This window comes from Nannobrachium achirus (genome assembly GCF_963921795.1).
Source record: "Nannobrachium achirus genome assembly, chromosome: 1".
Classification (NCBI taxonomy): Eukaryota; Metazoa; Chordata; class Actinopteri; order Myctophiformes; family Myctophidae; genus Nannobrachium; species Nannobrachium achirus.
Genome location: NC_137810.1, coordinates 4699157 through 4719265, shown reverse-complemented (window position 1 = coordinate 4719265; position 20109 = coordinate 4699157). Strand labels below are relative to the sequence as shown.

Genomic DNA, 20109 nt, shown 5'->3' with positions numbered 1-20109 from the left:
AAGCGACTTGTTATTGAGCTGAATTATTGTTATATACCGGTAGTCCTGGAAATTGGGTTAACTATTCTGGAAAAGTTTTGGAAAAGTTTTGGAAATGAATTGGTAAAAACGTGTGGGAACCCTGCATACTGTACACATACAATTTAACATTTAGCAGACACTCTTATCGTCGTTGTCGGGTGAAAACCTTGTACGTCCAAAACCGTTCGTTTCGTATTTATTATTTTTAAAATGATTTGTAGTGAAAACAGCCGATCTACAAGCTGCGAGGCGCTGTGTGCTTGTAGATCAGCTGTTTTCAATACTTTTGTGCGACGGCCTTGTATGATGAAGCAGGGCTTTGCTTTGCGAAAAAAAAATATACAAATTTGAAACTTGGAGATAGGCCTACGAGGTTTCTGCCCGACACGAATGTTCTCATTTCTTTTCTTCTAAAACGTTTCCTAAGTATGAAATAATATACCATTATACCCCTCTGACTGTTAGTTATCGGTCATAAAGACAGGTCTCACCCATTCCTCCCCCTCCCAGAAGCAAGGAGAGAATTTCACACCTTTTGCGCTCCCCATTTGAGAGGTCAATTGTTCACATTTGGAAGACAATAGAACCCCTGCTGGCAGCAGGGGAGGAGGTGTTGCTCTCCTGGGCCAAAAGGGAGAGAATTTTCCTGTCAATTTGACTGATAAATGCAGTCAGAGTGGAAGTGATTTTTTTTTCAGTCGCCCGAGTGTTAAGAAGTAGAGCATTAAAATATATATACCGGTATAAAATAAACACAGAGATAAATGTGATCTCAGAACAGCTGCAGTCATCACTACATGTCCTGTCCTGTATGCTTTACAGTGATATCCTGCACACACACACACACACACACACACACACACACACACACACACACACACACACACACACACACACACACACACACACACACACACACACACACGTACATACACACACACACACACACACACACACACACACACACACACACACACACACACGCGCGCACAAACACGCACACACACAGACACACACGCATGCACATCACTCTCTCTCTCATATGATAAATTGCGGCACACTCGCTGCACACACGCACGCACGCACGCACGCACGCACACACACACACACACACACACACACACACACACACACACACACACACACGTTTGGTTGCTGGGGAGCAGTTACCATGACAACAGGCCCCGGATCACCTCCAGCAGGAAATGAAGGGAAACTGGGGTGCACACGCACGCACGCACGCACGCACGCACGCACGCACGCACGCACGCACGCACGCACGCACGCACGCACGCACGCACGCACGCACACACACACACACACACACACACACACACACACGTCTTTGCCTGTAGACCTAATACCAGTAAGACTCCCTAATCGGGAGATAAGCGACCGTTGGTCGCTTATCTCCTGTCACACTGCTGACATCAGTATGACATCACACCGTACACAAATGACCCTTATATAAGACCGGCATTATCTACCGACAGATTAGTAACAAGATGTCAAAATCGTTGAAGGTTGAATCTCCAGATATGGAGATAACCAACACATCCCTCCATATATGGAGATAACCGACAAATCTCACTAAGTCTGACCTCACAAGCCCCATATTTGGACACGAACAACATATAACTCCATATATAGAGACATAGCTGCTGACATCAGTATGACATCACACTGCTGACATCAGTATGACATCACACCGTACACAAATGACCCTTATATAAGACCGGCATTATCTACCGACAGATTAGATGCAAGCAGGATCTCGACTCTGACACAACTCATCGGCTCATAAGCTGGTTCTCCCTCCATATATGGAGATAACCGACGAATCTCACTAAGTCTGACCTCACAAGCCCCATATTTGGACACGAACAACATATAACTCCATATATAGAGACATAGCTGCTGACATCAGTATGACATCACACTGCTGACATCAGTATGACATCAGTATGACATCACACTGCTTGGTGCGGAGATATGAGCAGGGCAAAGGTGTGACGTGTGACGTGTGACCGACGGACGGACGGACGGACGGACGGCCGGTGGAGGTTTTGATACTAAACTGCGACCTGGCGGTCGCAATGAAGCCTAACATCACCCCCAGCCGCAGTAGGGGAGGGGAGGGGTGGGATGGGGGTCCCCTCTTAGGCCAGCGGTTAAGATGTCTCTAGCGTCCCCTCCTGTGTGTGTGTGTGTCGCACTGCGACCTTGTAGATATGCTTATATTTTGGAAAAATCTTCACAATTTGTGCAAGTCTTTGAATATTTTTTACTTCTTCCAAATCAGTGGTTCTCAAACGTTTTCATGTCAAGGACCCCCCCAAAAGTACATGTACTTGGCTGCGGACCCCTATCTCAAAATGTGTTGTTCCAGGGACCACCCAGAAGCAGAGATTGAGTCTGATATAGGGCTGAAGTCTAATTACTAGTACTATCAGAACATAACACTCTATAGTAACTAGTACTATCAGAACATAACACTCTATAGTAACTAGTACTATCAGAACATAACACTATATTGTAACTAGTACTATCAGAACATAACACTCTATAATAACTAGTACTATCAGAACATAACACTCTATAGTAACTAGTACTATCAGAACATAACACTATATTGTAACTAGTACTATCAGAACATAACACTCTATAGTAACTAGTACTATCAGAACATAACAACACTCTATAGTAACTAGTACTATCAGAACATAACACTCTATAGTAACTAGTACTATCAGAACATAACACTCTATAGTAACTAGTACTATCAGAACATAACACTCTATAGTAACTAGTACTATCAGAACATAACACTCTATAGTAACTAGTACTATCAGAACATAACACTCTATAGTAACTAGTACTATCAGAACATAACACTATATTGTAACTAGTACTATCAGAACATAACACTCTATAGTAACTAGTACTATCAGAACATAACACTCTATAGTAACTAGTACTATCAGAACATAACACTCTATAGTAACTAGTACTATCAGAACATAACACTATATTGTAACTAGTACTATCAGAACATAACACTCTATAGTAACTAGTACTATCAGAACATAACACTCTATAGTAACTAGTACTATCAGAACATAACACTATATTGTAACTAGTACTATCAGAACATAACACTATATTGTAACTAGTACTATCAGAACATAACACTCTATAGTAACTAGTACTATCAGAACATAACACTATATTGTAACTAGTACTATCAGAACATAACACTCTATAGTAACTAGTACTATCAGAACATAACACTATATTGTAACTAGTACTATCAGAACATAACACTCTATAGTAACTAGTACTATCAGAACATAACACTCTATAGTAACTAGTACTATCAGAACATAACACTCATAGTAACTAGTACTATCAGAACATAGACCCATTTTGTTATTACATGAATTAAATGAAATCACTTACAGTAATAAATCATTGTCAGCCCGGGGCTCCATCAAGCATAAGCTGTGCAATTAGACCCCTCCCCCTCACCACACTCACACGCACGCACGCGCGCACGCACGCACGCACGCACGCACGCACGCACGCACGCACGCACGCACGCACGCCATCTAGATTACATCCACAGCGCTGATAGGTCCATCTAGATTACATCCACAGTGCTGATAGGTCCATCTAGATTACATCCACAGCGCTGATAGGTCCATCTAGATTACATCCACAGCGCTGATAGGTCCATCTAGATTACATCCACAGCGCTGATAGGTCCATCTAGATTACATCCACAGCGCTGATAGGTCCATCTAGATTACATCCACAGCGCTGATAGGTCCATCTAGATTACATCCACAGCGCTGATAGGTCCATCTAGATTACACCACAGCGCTGATAGGTCCATCTAGATTACATCCACAGCGCTGATAGGTCCATCTAGATTACATCCACAGCGCTGATAGGTCCATCTAGATTACATCCACAGCGCTGATAGGTCCATCTAGATTACATCCACAGCGCTGATAGGTCCATCTAGATTACATCCACAGCGCTGATAGGTCCATCTAGATTACATCCACAGCGCTGATAGGTCCATCTAGATTACATCCACAGCGCTGATAGGTCCATCTAGATTACATCCACAGCGCTGATAGGTCCATCTAGATTACATCCACAGCGCTGATAGGTCCATCTAGATTACATCCACAGTGCTGATAGGTCCGGTGTCTCTGACGATCCTTGTTCTCTGTTTTTTGTTTCATTCATGGCGATACGATTCGATTCAATGAACTATTTAGCAAAGACATTAAATCTGTGTGAAACGTGTCTATAAGGGCAGTTTTTTTAAGGGAAGAATCTATTATTATGGATATAAATAAGTAAACATTGTGATTCTTTAGCAAATGTATGGACATTATATTATAAACACATATGGAGAAACCCACATCTTGACATGAACACAGAGATTACACACATTTATCGATAGACCAAGAGTAGCTATATGGAATGGAGAAGTAATTAAAGCCCTCTTTTTCATTGTCCCTCTTAAAATTGCTAAATACAAGGCACAAACACTTAGTTTCCATTCAATCGATCATTTGCATTGCAAAACGATGTGATACTGATTATTTACATCGTAAAACGACAAGGTACGATATACAGAGCCAAACGGTACGATATTCGCCTTCGCATATCGATATAGTAGATCAGGGTTCCCCAATAGGCGGCCCACGGGCCATTTGCGGCCCGTGGGGGGCTACTGTCTGGCCCACACTGGCAGCAACAACACTAGTATATCGTCGTTGTCGGGTGGAAATCTCATATCTTCAAATGTTAAGTTCTTTCACAAATCATACAAGGCCGTCGCACAAAAGGAGTGAAAACAGCAGATCTACAAGCACACAACGCCTCGCGGTGCGAGGCGTTGTGTGCTTGTAGATCGGCTGTTTTCACTAGTTTAAATCATTTTTAAAATGATACATTCAAAACGAACCGTTTTGGGGACATACAAGATTTTCACCCGACAACGACGGAAACTGTTGCTGGAGTAGTGGGAATGCCACCATCGCCCTCGGCTTGGTACCCTAGACATAATTCGGCCCTTGGGGAAAACTAATTGGGGAACCCTGTAGTAGATCATTGCAAATTAAAAACGATGTTTCGATTCAGTTACTATCTATCATTCAGTTACACCCCTTATCAATACAATAAGCAAGGTAATACATCAAAACATCAACAATAATAGATCAAATGCATTGACATATCGATCTAGAAAAATATATGGGTAGACCAAGCACCTAATCATAAAAAAAAACAACTTCATACTAGTAAGACACCTCAGGGTGACATGTGACCTCGTCCCAAAGGGCGAGGTCGCGCCAATTCATGGCCAACTGGCCAGTGATGCATATGGGACCAGACTCACTATATGGAGACCCCTGCATGATAGTCAACAATGTTATGTCAAAACATGCCCATATATGGGCATTACCAAATATGGGCATTCCCAGATACAGTATGTCCTTAATATTGATAGCATAATATCCTTAATAATGTCCTTAATATTGATAATATAGGAATCTCCATATAAAGGCATTTAAAACATATTAGTAAAGCCAAGCAGGGCCTTGGCGAGTTAGGGCCTGGATTTGATGCCTGGGGATCTCCATGTATGGGCATAAGGGGGTAACCTAACAGGGCATCATCCTGGAATGCCCATACTGTATATGGTCATTTTATTTATTTTATCCTTTATTAATATATATATATATCTATATACATATATGGACTTAATATTAATGTTTTCGGCCTGGGATTGATAACATCAGAAATCTCCATATATGGGCATAAAAGGGATTTTGTTTCTGGGAATGACCATTTACATTGTTCCCGAGTTGGCTAGGGCGCCGACTAGACGGTCGGCCCGCTTGGCTGCGCATCTCCATATATGGGCATAACGGGTCCTACAGAGATCTCCATATATGGGCATATTTACATTGTTCCCGAGTTGGCTAGGGCGCCGACTAGACGCTCGGCCGCACATCTCCATATATGGGCATAAATGGACGTATCGGCGCAAGCGCTGACTCATTGTGACATAAAATGGACGCAATCTCCGTATATGGGCATAAAGGGGACACAGATACAGAGATCTCCATATATGGCCATATGGGCATTCTGACATCACTTCTGCTGACTCATTCTGTCTGCAATCCATTTTATGCCCATATATGGGGGCATTCATTTTATGCCCATATATGGAGAACGCACGTGCCCGTGGGACGAACGGTTCTCGAGATACGCGGATTACATACATACATACACACTCACAGAGATTTTTTGTTGACTCATGTGGCGTACGTGATGTCAGAGCCTTTTATGAAGTGATGTCACAATGAGTCAGAGCTTTCGCCGATTTCCTCCGGAACAGCCTGATGTCAACAATCAACCCCGCATAAGGAGATTCCGAACGTTTCGCGCCGGTTCGGGAAAACCGCGCGTCGGGTCGGGTCGAGACCCGGCACTGCACTCCGTGCCGCGGCGGGGAACGCGCGTGCCGAATCTGAAGCCGGTGGGACGAACGGTTCTCGAGATACGCGGATTACAGACACACAGACAGACAGACAGACAGACAGACAGTGTACGCAGAGACTTCTCGCATTTATAGATAGATATGTATCCATATACATCAAATATATTTTATGCCCATACATGGGAGAACCTATCTTTTATGCCCATACATGGGAGAACCATCTGAACCATCCACACAGATATGGGCCATGCCTTTGCCATCTGGCCAGTGATATATATCAATGACATCAGGGATCTTCATATATGGGCATAAAAGGGATAACCATATATGGACTGTCACTGTGATATCACATGTGATCACACAGTCACAGTGACTGTAAATCACACTGGATCTGATAAACCTTGTTCTGAGAAACAACTGAGTCCTGATGTGGGAGGTATCACTTATATTGGTTCAGTGGCAAAGACGTCATTGGTTGGCCAATCCACAAAGCTGATCAGTTGGATTAGGGTCAACTTTTTTGAGATTTTGGAGAAAAAAAAACAGCTGATTTCCTTTGGTAAATGAATTTTATCTATTTATGTTACTTCCATCCACACATTTCTGCACTTAAAACCAGTCTACACTTTGTCTTTTGTCTTATTTATATTACTGCCATCCACATTATTACTTGCACCTGTGTAGCGTGAAAGTACTGTGTTTGGTGATTTTGTATCCGTATTTGTCTTCGCTTACGTCATCCAATGGATTCAGACCACCAAAAGTGATGAGTTGGACTCTGATTCTTAAATGGTAGAATGCTATATATTCTACAGCTGTGCATGTTGTCACAGAATGTGGAAGTGTACTTTTTGTTCTGCCCAAAATATACTTTGTGTGTGTTTTCAGCCAGCCCACACAGTTTCTCTAGGAACTGCATTTCTAGTTTCATTAATCGTCTCTCTCGGCTAAGGGGTTCCTGCTTCATCTCTCTCTGTCTAGAAAAAAAAAGTAACACCCTGTGTGAAGTGAGCGGAGCTATTTCATCGAGCTTGTCCAATGTGGGATGGTGCGGGACATAAGTACATACAGACACAGACAGATATGACAGAGTTTACATTAAACTGAACTGTTTTATTAGCATACTTAAGAGTGCAGTACTAGTTTGTTACAGAAAACAAGTGTCACTCTTTGACACTTTTCTTTGGAAAACAAAATCTGAATATATTTACATAACACCATGGCAAATGCCCTTGTTTCTCACTGACAATGTTCTGAGAATTCACTGATAATCCATTGACTTGCCGATGGCATGCCACGTGAAGTTCTCAAATGACACATCTGTACTTCAAATTGTCCTTAGCCATGTCGTCTGAGAAGGTCAACCATGTTGGTAGTCATGGCTGCCAGTTCCCACTTGATGTTGTGTGGGAGTCCAGACTGCTCCAGACCGTACTGAATAACTGCTAGCTTACATAACGTCTTCAGGCTAGGACTCAAGTCTAAGACATACAGGTCATCAGGTGTTGTGTCTCCTCCAAAGAGGATGATACGATCTCCCAACATGCAACAGCACATCCTATGCGTTGGAACCGGTCCTTTCCCTTTGGGCTCAACCTTCTTCCAGCAGAAGGTCTCTGGATTGAATTTCCACAGATCATTGAAGTTCTCGTTCGATGTGTAGCCACCAAATATGTACAGCACTCCATTGTAGGTAAAGGCTGAATGTCGACTGCGTCCTTTTGGAAGAGGCTGTGCAGAAGGTGTGTTCATCCAGCAGTTGGTCTCTGTGTCAAACACTCTGATGGTGTTGAAGTAGCAGTACCCCCCGTATCCCCTGCAACCCCAGCCTCCAAATACAAACATCTTTGTCCCGATGATGGTGGCAGAGTGACACCATGAAGTAGGAGGTGGAGTTCCTCTGGTGTTCATTAAAGACCAGACCATTGTGGTGGTGTTCAACTTGTAGAAGTCCTTAGTGATTCCAGCCTGGGTCCTTCCTCCATGAATAAACATGACCTTCCCCAAGACACAGGCTGAGTGGTTGGCCCTGCTCTCTGGATTGGTCCCAGAAACCCTGGGTTTGAACCATCTGTGGACGTCAACATCAAATGCATAAAGCACATCGCAGAAGGAATACCCTCCCCAGACATAGACAACATCTTCAATCAGCACAGCTGTGTGGCCCCCGCGCCAGGAGGGAACCTCAAGGTGACGTTCTCTTCCTGTTGTCACCGGGGTCAGCTTCCTCCAGCGCAGAGACACTGTGTTGAAAACGTGCACATCAATCTGAGCCGTGATGTCATCATAGGGCCCTCTGAAGGAGTACACCTTGTTCTCTACTGCTACAGCGGGATAACTGTTTGGTTGTTGTCCTCCCTTCACATGTACCGTCCAGCAGAACATTTCTCACACTGTAAATCACACTGGATCTGTTAAACCTTGTCCTGAGAAACAACTGAGTCCTGATGTGGGAGTTATCGCTTATATTGGTTCAGTGGCAAAGGTCACGAAAAGGGAAAAGGGTTGGCCAATCCACAAAGCTGATCAGTTGGGGTTGGCCAATCAAGGAATCCTTTGAAGATGACTGTTGAGCGTCCTTATATGGAAAAACACACGGCAGACAGTTTGTTCAGATACACGTTATACATTGTTTTCAACAGTCCATTAGCCCCGCCCCCTCTCCTCCCAGCCCCTCCCTTCCTCCCTCTGGAGGTCGGAGCAGAGACGATGAGTTAAATCCCCCGAACTGCTACACTCGCAGGAAACTAGTTTTGTTCCCCTTTTTTCATTGTACCTTAAAAAGTCCTCAGAACACAGAGAAAGAGAATAAAAAATGCCATGGTTCACTGGAGTGGACCATGATGAAGATCTTTTGTAAAAATCACACCTATGGTGAAGTGAGTGGGGCTTTTTACTTGCACCAGCAGAGGGCACACGTGTTCGGTGCCATCTGTTCCCGGCCGGTATCTGTCTGTGTTTACGACTGCCATTAGCCAATGAGGAACCAGCATTCTTGGTCACAATCAGAAAGTGCGACCTGGTATAAATAACAAGGCCCAAGTTGGCACCTCGACAGAGTGCCAACTTGCCCACCCACATACATACAGACAGCACCGAACAGCACCGATCGCAGCACTTGCACACTCTGCAGTCTAGTTGAGTTCATTGTGGGCTCACTTAGTTGTCCTTTTGTCCATTTTTTTGGCACCTAAAACTAGTCTTTTTTTTCAGCTATAAATTCTGTTCAAACTTCAACTTGTTCAGCTTTACACAGTTATCTCTGCTTGTAGTTTTATCCTTAACAATTGTTTACCTTTTTTGAGATTTTTGAAAAAAAAGCAGCTGAATTCCTGTGGGAAATGAATTTAATCTTGCCAGGTATGTTACTTCCATCCACATGTCTTGGCACTTAAAACCAGTCTACATTTTGTCTTACCATTTATATTACCGCCATCCACATTATTACTTGCACCTGCCTAGCTCGAAAGTACTGTGTTTGGTGATTTTGTATCCGTATCTGTCTTCGCTTATGTCATCCAATGGGTTCAAACCACCAAAGGTGATGAGTAGGGTGTGTCATGAAATGAAAAATTGAGAAATCAGGGTTTGCCCTATGGTTTCAAGTTGTATTATGATATAATAAACCATAATCAAAAGCAAAAAAGTGAGTTTGACTTTATTTACCTACCCCCTTTTTTGATTGACGTTAGGCGATAGGCGTTTTTGGTGGATTTTGACCATTTCCGCCTAAATCAAAAATGGCAATTTGTATCATCACCATTCAAAACCAAATAATTACAGCACTTGGAAATGGTCCTTTTAAAAATAAAACCTTTATTTACTTTCCAATAAAGCCTTTTCTGACCTGCAAAGACGACAGCCAACCAGTTGCTACCAGCCATCACAACTGATTGAGAGTACACTCTGTACACTGGACTGGTTTCTCACCTTTCACAACCTGTTATTTGAATTAAATTGAGGCAACTCACATTAGGATGGGTCCCAAGACCAGGCATGAGGCTGGGACTAGTCTTGCTGATGTGTCAGGTCCAGGAGAACCCATGGCACAGACCGAGCTACCTACCCTCCGGGGCGTCCTGAGGCAAGGCATCTACCTGCAGGAGAAGAAGCTGTTGGAGGAAGGGGTGGATAGGAGGAACTACAGCATCAAGCAGCTGAGTATGGATGTCACGATGGAGGTGGTGAGCTGTTGGCAGAGGGCCAATGCTCAGTTCAGACCCCCAGTCATATTCAAAGACAGCTCCATAGAACGGAAGATCCAGGTGGCCTCGACTGCTCTGGAGAACTTTGCCTGGAACAGAGGGGGCATGAAGAGAGAAGAGGACAGGAAGAACTTCCTAAACAATCTGGACTCCCTCTTCAACATCGCCTCCTGTAGTCATGAGATCCTCCCCTGCTCAGAGTCAAGGTGTGAGGGATGTCAGGAGGGGGCACACCTGCTGGACTGTAACTGTAGGAGAGAGAAGAGGATTCCGAAGCTGGAGCTGGCTTTCATGATGTCCATGAAGACCAGGCGGCCTCCTGGCCAGAAGGCTTCAGTCCTGATGGTGGCTAGAGCAGTGTTTGGAATCTTCAGGGTGGGTGTTTCTCTTCATCACATTCTCCTCAGCCATGGTCTCAGCTGTAGCTTCATTGTTCTGTTCCTGCAGCAAGAGCTCTGCCTCAGCACCCCTCCTGTCATCTAACTCCTTCTGGTGTTCCTTTTCCTTCTCTGCAGTAGCCTTCTTTATCTTGTCAGCCTTTTCTTTCCGTTCAGCAGCTTTCTGTTGCCTCTTAAGCCGACATCATAGTCGCCTGGGCGGTGGAAGGCTTTACACCGCGGTGTAGTCTTTTCGAGTCTTTTTGAGTCATGAAACTACAACGTTACGTCATTCCCCGCGGTGGAGAGCTTTACACCGCGAGTCCCAACACATCTCTCTGTTTTTACTATCAGACAGACAGGCTCTACACCCCGTTCACTGATTGGTCGATCTGAACGGAGTTTGCGTCTGAACCAGAGGGAGGCGGGGGAGGACTTCACCGTGGGCCCCGTGACTATGATGTCCTGCACTTATTTTCTGACTTGCGGTGGAAAGCTTTCCACCTAAAATTTGCGGTGGAGAGCTCTCCACCGTACACTCTGATACGGCCTTATGTCTCCTTTATATCAGGTCCCACCATCATCATGGAAGCCTTCTGGCCAGGAGGCCGCCTGGTCTTCATGGACATCATGAAAGCCAGCTCCAGCTTCGGAATCCTCTTCTCTCTCCTACAGTTACAGTCCAGCACCTTGACTCTGAGCAGGGGAGGATCTCATGACTACAGGAGGCGATGTTGAAGATGGAGTCCAGATTGTTTAGGAAGTTCTTCCTGTCCTCTTCTCTCTTCATGCCCCCTCTTTCCAGGCAAAGTTCTCCAGAGCAGTCGAGGCCACCTGGATCTTCCGTTCTATGGAGCTGTCTTTGAATATGACTGGGGGTCTGAACTGAGCATTGGCCCTCTGCCAACAGCTCACCACCTCCATCGTGACATCCATACTCAGCTGCTTGATGCTGTAGTTCCTCCTATCCACCCCTTCCTCCAACAGCTTCTTCTCCTGCAGGTAGATGCCGTGCCTCAGGACGCCCTGGAGGGTAGGTAGCTCGGTCTGTGCCATGGGTTCTCCTGGACCTGTCACATCAGCAAGACTAGTCCCATCCTCATGCCTGGTCTTGGGACCCATCCTAATGTGAGTTGCCTCAATTTAATTCAAATAACAGGTTGTGAAAGGTGAGAAACCAGTCCAGTGTACAGAGTGTACTCTCAATCAGTTGTGATGGCTGGTAGCAACTGGTTGGCTGTCGTCTTTGCAGGTCAGAAAAGGCTTTATTGGAAAGTAAATAAAGGTTTTATTTTTAAAAGGACCATTTCCAAGTGCTGTAATTATTTGGTTTTGAATGGTGATGATACAAATTGCCAAAAAAATTACAAATAAGAACATTTTTGATTTAGGTGGAAATGGTCAAAATCCACCAAAAACGCCTAAAAATGCAAATTTTCAATCAAAAAAGGGGGTAGGTAAATAAAGTAAAACTCACTTTTTTGCTTTTGATTATGGTTTATTATATCACAATACAACTTGAAACCATAGGGCAAACCCTGATTTCTCAATTTTTCATTTCATGACACACCCTAGTGATGAGTTGGATCCCTCTGATTCTTAAATGGTAGAATGCTATATATTCTACAGCTGTGCATGTTGTCACAGAATGTGGATGTGTACTTTTTGTTCTGTCCAAAATATACTTTGTGTGTGTTTTCAGCCAGCCCACACAGCTTCTCTAGGAACTGCATTTCTAGTTTCATTAATCGTATGTCTCGGCTAAGGGGTTCCTGCTTCATCTCTCTCTCTCTAAAAAATAAATCACACCCAGGAAGTGAGCAGTGCTATTTCATTGAGCTTGGCCAATGTGGGATGGGGCAGGACATTAAGTATATACAGACACAGCCAGATGTAGGAGCGGTTAGTCCTAAAAAAAGAAAATGCTTATAAGAATTGGTCCCATTCAAATTACACAAAATTAAATTCCTAAAAGATGATATAATTGTGTCATTTTGACTGACTCAATGATATATTTTGTGCTGGGGGAGGAAAAGAAATCACACTGGATTTTGACGTTCACATAAATAAATCGCTATATAAATAGTACATTTATATAGCGATTTATTACAAAGAGCTTCACGTAGATTGTGCATTACCTTCACCCATTCACACACACATTCACACACCGATGGTGGAGGAAACCATGCAAGGCACCAACCTGCTCATGGGGAGAAACGTATGGTTCAGCGTCTTGCTCAAGGGCTATTCAACGCTAACCTTGGGGAAACTCTGGAGGAAGAATCACCACCACTGTTTATAGTTTAAATATAACTGCTGTTGTTTGAAGCACTGTAGAGACAGCACCATCCCACCTCTTCATGCTTTACTGAGCTTTTCCTGATTTCTTTTTAGCGGTATTCCTGGAAGGAGCTAAGCTCCAACATCTGGCTTTGTCCGGGCTCTGAAACGTGGCCTACATCTGGCCTACATTTGGCCTAAATCTGGCCTACATCTTGGCACATAGCGCTCACAGGAACACCCAGGGTCACATTGGCCAAGTTTCATGAGACGCTTAATGAAATTAACTCATGTATACTTAACACTAGGTGTTATTTTCTTTCTGTAAATGTATGTTTCTCCCAGGTTCTTTTCACTGTTCACAAATGCCACTTGTTTTCCAAAGAAAATAAGTAAAAGTGCCATTTTACGCAACAACATGTTGGCAGATGCCCTCCTTTCTCATAGTCATGTTCTGAGAATTCACTGACAATCCACTGACTTGCCGATGACATGACACGTGAAGTAAGTAAAGGCTGAATGATCCCTGCGTTCTTCTGAAAGAGGCTCCGTGGAAGGTGTGTTCATCCAGCAGTTGGTCTCTGTGTCAAACACTCTGATGGTGTTGTAGTATTCCCTGTGCTCCCTGTACCACCTGTACCGCCAACCCCCAAATACAAACATCTTTGTCCCGATGATGGTGGCAGAGTGACACCATGAAGCAGGCTGTGCAGTTCCCCTGGTGTTAATTAAACCCCTGTGATGCCACATCCCTGTTATGCCCATATATGGAGATATGGAGATCCCTGTGCTGTCAGGGGAACCAACTTTAAACTATGGCGATCATAGATGAGTGACATCATATAGTGGTCACATGACATGGAAGCAACACTGTTATTGCACCGTGTTTTTCAAGGTGTAGACATTGAGGGACATGTACGACCTGATTGCTGATGATCATTGGCACTGACACACGTTGCACGCGTCCTCGTTCACCCTCAATATGGGCGTATTTTTATAATGTTTTTCTTATTGAGTACAAAAGGACCCCAATGAAAACAAGCCATTGAGCTTTCTGTGGTTTAAATCCTTTCTTCTCTCTCTCAGATGTGACAGAAACGGTCGGTAAGAAACGTGTCCTCTTCTCCCGAGAAGAATCAGCAGCACTGTATGTGAACGCTAGCGAGTGGTGCGCGTTCCACGGGGTCGATTTGTGATCACCACGTAACACTACGTTTTAACAGTATTTACTGGGAGTCGTGGCTGCCAGTTCCCATCTGATGTTGTGTGGGAGTCCAGACAAATCCAGACCGTACTGAATAATTGCTAGCTTACATAACGTCTTCAGGCTAGGACTCAAGTCTAAGACATACAGGTCATCAGGTGTGTTTTCTCCTCCAAAGAGGAAGATACGATCTCCCATCATGCAACAGCACATGCTATGCGTTGGAACTGGTCCTTTCCCCTTGGGCTCAACCTTCTTCCAGCAAAAGGTCTCTGGACTGAATTTCCACAGATCATTGAAGTTCTTACTATGGTTCCGTCCACCAAATATGTACACCTCTCCATTGTAGGTAAAGGCTGAATGTTGACTCCGTCCTTCTGGAACAAGCTGTGTATAAGGTGTGTCCAGCCAGCAGTTGGTCTCTGTGTCAAACACTCTGATGGTGTAGTGGGCCCAGCCTCCAAATACAAACATCTTTGTCCCAATGATGGTGGCAGAGTGATACCATGAAGCAGAGGGTTGAGTTCCTCTGGTGTTAATTAAAGACCAGACCATTGTGCTGGTGTCCAACTTGTAGATGTCCTTAGTGAGTCCAGTCCGTTCGGTCCATCCTCCATGAATAAACATGACCTTCCCCAAGACACAGGCTGAGTGGTTCTCCCTCCTCTTTGGAACAGTCCCAGAAACCCTGGGTTTGAACCATTTGTGGGAGTTAACATCAAATGCATAAAGCACATTGCAGTAAGGAACCCCTCCCCAGACATAGACTATATATTCAATCAGCACAGCTGTGTGGCCCTCACGCCTGGAGGGAACCTCATCTCTTCCTGTCATCACCGGGGTCAGCTTCCTCCAGCGCAGAGACACTGTGTTGAAAACGTGCACATCAATCTGAGCCGTGCTGTCATCATTGGGACCTCCGAAGGAGTACACCTTGTTCTCTACTGCTACAGCAGGATAACTGTTTGGTTGTTGTCCTCTCTTCACATGTACCGTCCAGCAGAACATTTCTCACACTGTAAATCACACTGGATCTGTTAAAGCTTGTTCTGAGAACAAACTGAATCCTGATGTGGGAGGTATCGCTTATATTGGTTCAGTGGCAAAGACGTCACGCAAAGGGTTGGCCAATCCACAAAGCTGATCAGTTTGGTTGGCCAATCAAGGAGGCCGATGGCGATGACTGTTGATCGTCCTTATATGGAAAAACACACATCAGACAGTGTGTTCAGCTACACTTCAGACATTGTGTTCAACAGTCCATTGACCCCGCCCCCTCTCCTCCTCCTTTTTTTTGTTGAGCGATGCTCCTGGAAGGAGCTAAGCTCCAACATCTGGCATTGTCTGGGCTCTGAAGCGTGGCCTACATCTGGCCTACATCTGGCCTACATCTGGTCTACATCTGGCCTACATCTGGCCTACATCTGACCTACATCTGACCTACATCTGGCCAAATCTGACCTACATCTGACCTACATCTGGCCTACATCTGACCTACATCTGACCTACATCTGGCCTACATCTGACCTACATCTGACCTACATCTGACCTACATCTGGCCTACATCTGACCTACATCTGACCTACATCTTGGCACAAAGTGATCAGAGTTTGTTGTACACCCAGGGTACCAGTTTGTTGCTCTGCGAGGACGAGGCTCTGCGCAGATTTGAGCAGAGAAGTACTCTGAGACTTGGTTGAGAGTTGATATAGTAGTTGATATAGTGGAGTTGATAGTTGGTGAGTTTAGGAGTAGATCTGAGTGAGGAGAGGAACAGAAGGTAGAGGAGAATAGAGCAGAGCAGAGCAGAGCAGAGCAAAAACACTGCTGCATTTGGGTGGGGAGCGTGTCGCTGTTACTACATGTCATCTTTTTGACACCCGACTCTAACCCTCACCCTCACCCTAACCCTAACCTCCGTGGAGCGAGTCGCTAACCCTCCGATCGAAATGATGGTCGTTTGAAAGAGCGCGATTTTACTGTTCGGGTGGCCGCTAGCGCTCGCTGTTGGGTGGCCGCTAGCACACGCCGGATGAATCAGGCCAAAGACACCTACTCCTGAGCCCGCCACGCACACAGACTAACACACACTATTTTTAATAGCATAGTTATAGCATAAATTAATGATCAAAGTTGTTCCATGTCTGAATGGGTTCAAACAGGTGGAAACGCAAGCCGGTTCGCGGCCGGTTCCCATGAAAGCACCAGGGTTCTCCAAGAACACTAGAACAGAACCGGTTCTGGAACCAGAGTTGTTCAGGTGTAAAAGGGGCCAGAGAGAGAGAGACAGACAGACAGACAGACAGACAGACAGACAGACAGACAGACAGACAGACAGACAGACAGACAGACAGTGTTGGGGAAGTTACTTTGAATTGTTTGAAAGTGTAACTTGTACAGTTACAAGTAACTCACCATGGCAGTAAAGTTAAAGTTATACCCCTGGAGAAATGTAACTTATAAAGTTTCAAGTTACATAGAACAAGTAACTTTTTTTCAGCGTTAAATTGAGAATGTACATTGAGAATGTACATTTGGTGTACATGAAACAAAATATAATATCCTACAAAAAAGTCACATGCCAGCAGAAATATGCCTCTCAACTGAGTGTTATGTTTTATTTAAAAAAGGTTGACATTTTCTTTAGTAAACATCTGTCTTCCTAATAAGTTTAAAAAGAAAAAAAGTTAAAGAAATAAGAAAACTATGATCTGTTGAGGACATTTGATCGTCAATCTTAACAAAACGTCAATGTAAAATGATAACTTTGCTTGTAACTTCTTGTAACTTGTAACTTGAGCCAAAAATGACCCAAAAAGTATCTCAGTTACTTGACGAGTTACAGACATATGAATGTAACTCAGCAGTTAACAGCAAGTTACAGCAACATGTAACTTAGTTATGGTGACTCAGTTACATGTAACTTTAACTTCCCCAACACTGGAGAGAGAGAGAGATGGTGCCATCATAGCCAACACCTGACACCTGATAGCATGATGTAACCTCCAGACAGCAGACACAGAATAGAACATAAACATCCATTCAGTTTTCTACCAGCAGCTTTTAATCACTTTTTAAAATGTATTCTGACAAAGTAGATCTTCCAAGCTGTGGAGCACATATTACATAACATGCATTTTTACTGGTCTGTACACATGGCAATTCAATGAGATCAAAGAAACACTTTTAAGGACGACTTCGCCACTGTTCTACTTATCTTCATATAATGGGTCTTCACTAATGTTCATGATGAAATAGCAGTGTCCACTTGGTCTGTCTCTCGTTCATTCATGATATGCTGGCCTTAAAGGAGAGCAAATCCCTGGCCTCCTTCAAAATTGGTATGAAAAGTCACCTTCAGGCGGCTGCTATTCGAGACTTGTAAATAGACTAAGCCCCCCCCCCCCCCCCCCCCTCCCCTTTCTGCTTTTTCTGCTTCTGAAATTGTAATCCCTTAACATGGAGGCCGACGGTGGATCTCATCTTTAATGTACATTTTCTCCAAATAACACTTTTAAAGCCAAGGATGGCATTAGATTCTCGCTACAATAACGTAATAACAAAGGCAACGATCGGCCATTTTAGCAACGGCATGGGGTGACGATCGCTTCCGTTGAATGACGTCATGACGTCAAACCGGAAGTGTTTACGGAATGGACTTCTGGCCTTCAAAATAAGAGAATGGCCGTGTATGGAGCCTGCGAGAGGCACGCTGGACATTTAACCCGTTCATGTCTGAGGCACTAAATGGGTTAATAGGTGTAATGTTGTCAGAATCCATGTATTTGTCTGGATATTGTTTATTGCGAGCGCAACCGACGGAGTGGGAGACGTAGAACAGATTTCTTTCCAGCGGGGAATAAATACGTTTGCAGGAACACAGCACTGTTGAAAAAGACAACTTACGGGAAAATTCAGCCCCACCTCCTGGAACTGTCTCTGCCTCATATCCCGCCCTAGCCCGGTTTCAGCCCATAAACCCCGCCCACTCTCAGAGTGGACTATTTCTCTGGAAATCACGCTAAAGCCTCGATCAAAGTCGGGTCCGCGGTGTAGTGCGGTGTAGTCTTTTTGAGCGTTAACGTTGTAGTTTTATGACTCAAAAAGACTACTCCGCACTACACCGCGGTGGATAGCCTGACTCTGATCGAGGCTTAATCCCGCCCAGGCTTTTCTCTTCGCAGATGAGTAAGCGCTACTCAGACCGAGTAGAACATTTTTATCACAAACATTATAGAGCAGGGGTCTTCGACGTTTTCAGGCCAAGGACCCCTTAGTTGAGAGAGAGAGAGAGATGAAGCAGGGTTTGACAGCACAATCATCAGTGTATTTTGGATTCATGTCAATTTGTGTTTTAAAATATTAACCACTTGAACCGTCAATACTTAATAAACTTGACCTTTCACTCTGTACTTAGTGTGCTCTTTCCCCCCTCTACATGAAAGCACTTTGCCAAAAATAGCAGATCTACAAGCTCACAACGCCTCACGCTGCGAGGCGTTGTGAGCTTGTAGATGTGATATTTTTGGCTAAAGTTCTATGAATATGGACACTATAGGGTTCAAGTGGTTAATATAAAAAAAGGAGAGAAAAAATCTTTCTATCACTCAAAGATTTGGAGGACCCCCTGTAGTAACTCTTGATAAGGGGAATTGTATATGTTTATTTTAAACATTATATTTCACTCTAAAACTCTCTGAACTTTTGAAACCTGACAGAGTAATGGTTGAAGCCCCCATATTCAAACTGGTTCTCCCAGTTTGGCTCACAGACCCCATGTAGTGTGTGTGCTCTTTTGAACGACCATCTGAGCTTAATGTATTGAAAGTCTTTTGACAGTGTTGTTCTCTAATATCCATGTGTGAGGTTTGTCTCAGTCTACCAAAGGTGTTAGGGCCTTGGTCCAGCCTTCCTGAGGTTGTGGGAGGAACTTGTCTCAGTATATGAGATGATGATTTTACTGTATGCTTCAGAGCTCTCACGAATAAAACCAAGAACATTGTACGTCTTTCTCCTCAACTGCGTGATTATTTTCAGACTAATAGGTGGAAAATCCTACCTATCAACTCTGAGGACCCCCTAGGGGTCCCAGACCCCCTGTTGAAGACCCATGCTATAGAGGACCAATTATATGAAGATGGGTTGAGAATGGCGAAGTCGTCCTTTAATTTCCCCCTCTTATTGATTTTTAATAAATGATCCGGTGTCTGTCGTCTCAAAAAAATAGGGCCCTTTAGTCTGGCGAGCCAGACTGTTTACTCTCACAGTTAGTTTAGTCTGGCGAGCCAGACTGTTTGCTCCCACAGTAAAAAAAAAAAACTCTGCCTCCTCCGCGAGTGTGCTATTCCTACTGGAGCTGAGGCAAGGAGGGGGAGGAGCTTGTGCAAGGACGTGCTATGATTGGCCAGTAACCAAATGCTCTCGCTTAAAACATTATTTACTATTCTGTAGGGATGGGTATCGTCTGCGATACTTTTAATGGTAACGATTGCATGACGT

The 20109-nt window shown here is 44.1% G+C and overlaps 1 protein-coding gene across 1 annotated transcript; it reads right to left on the bottom strand.

Annotated features, from left to right (window-relative positions):
- Positions 1-7882: 7882 nt before the first annotated feature.
- LOC308307710 (kelch domain-containing protein 3-like) lies at positions 7883-8929 on the bottom strand (the record flags this gene model as incomplete). Its single annotated transcript, XM_080752985.1, has 1 exon — positions 7883-8929. The coding sequence occupies one exon, from the start codon at positions 8927-8929 to the stop codon at positions 7883-7885; it is 1047 nt and encodes a 348-aa protein (XP_080609111.1).
- Positions 8930-20109: the final 11180 nt, after the last annotated feature.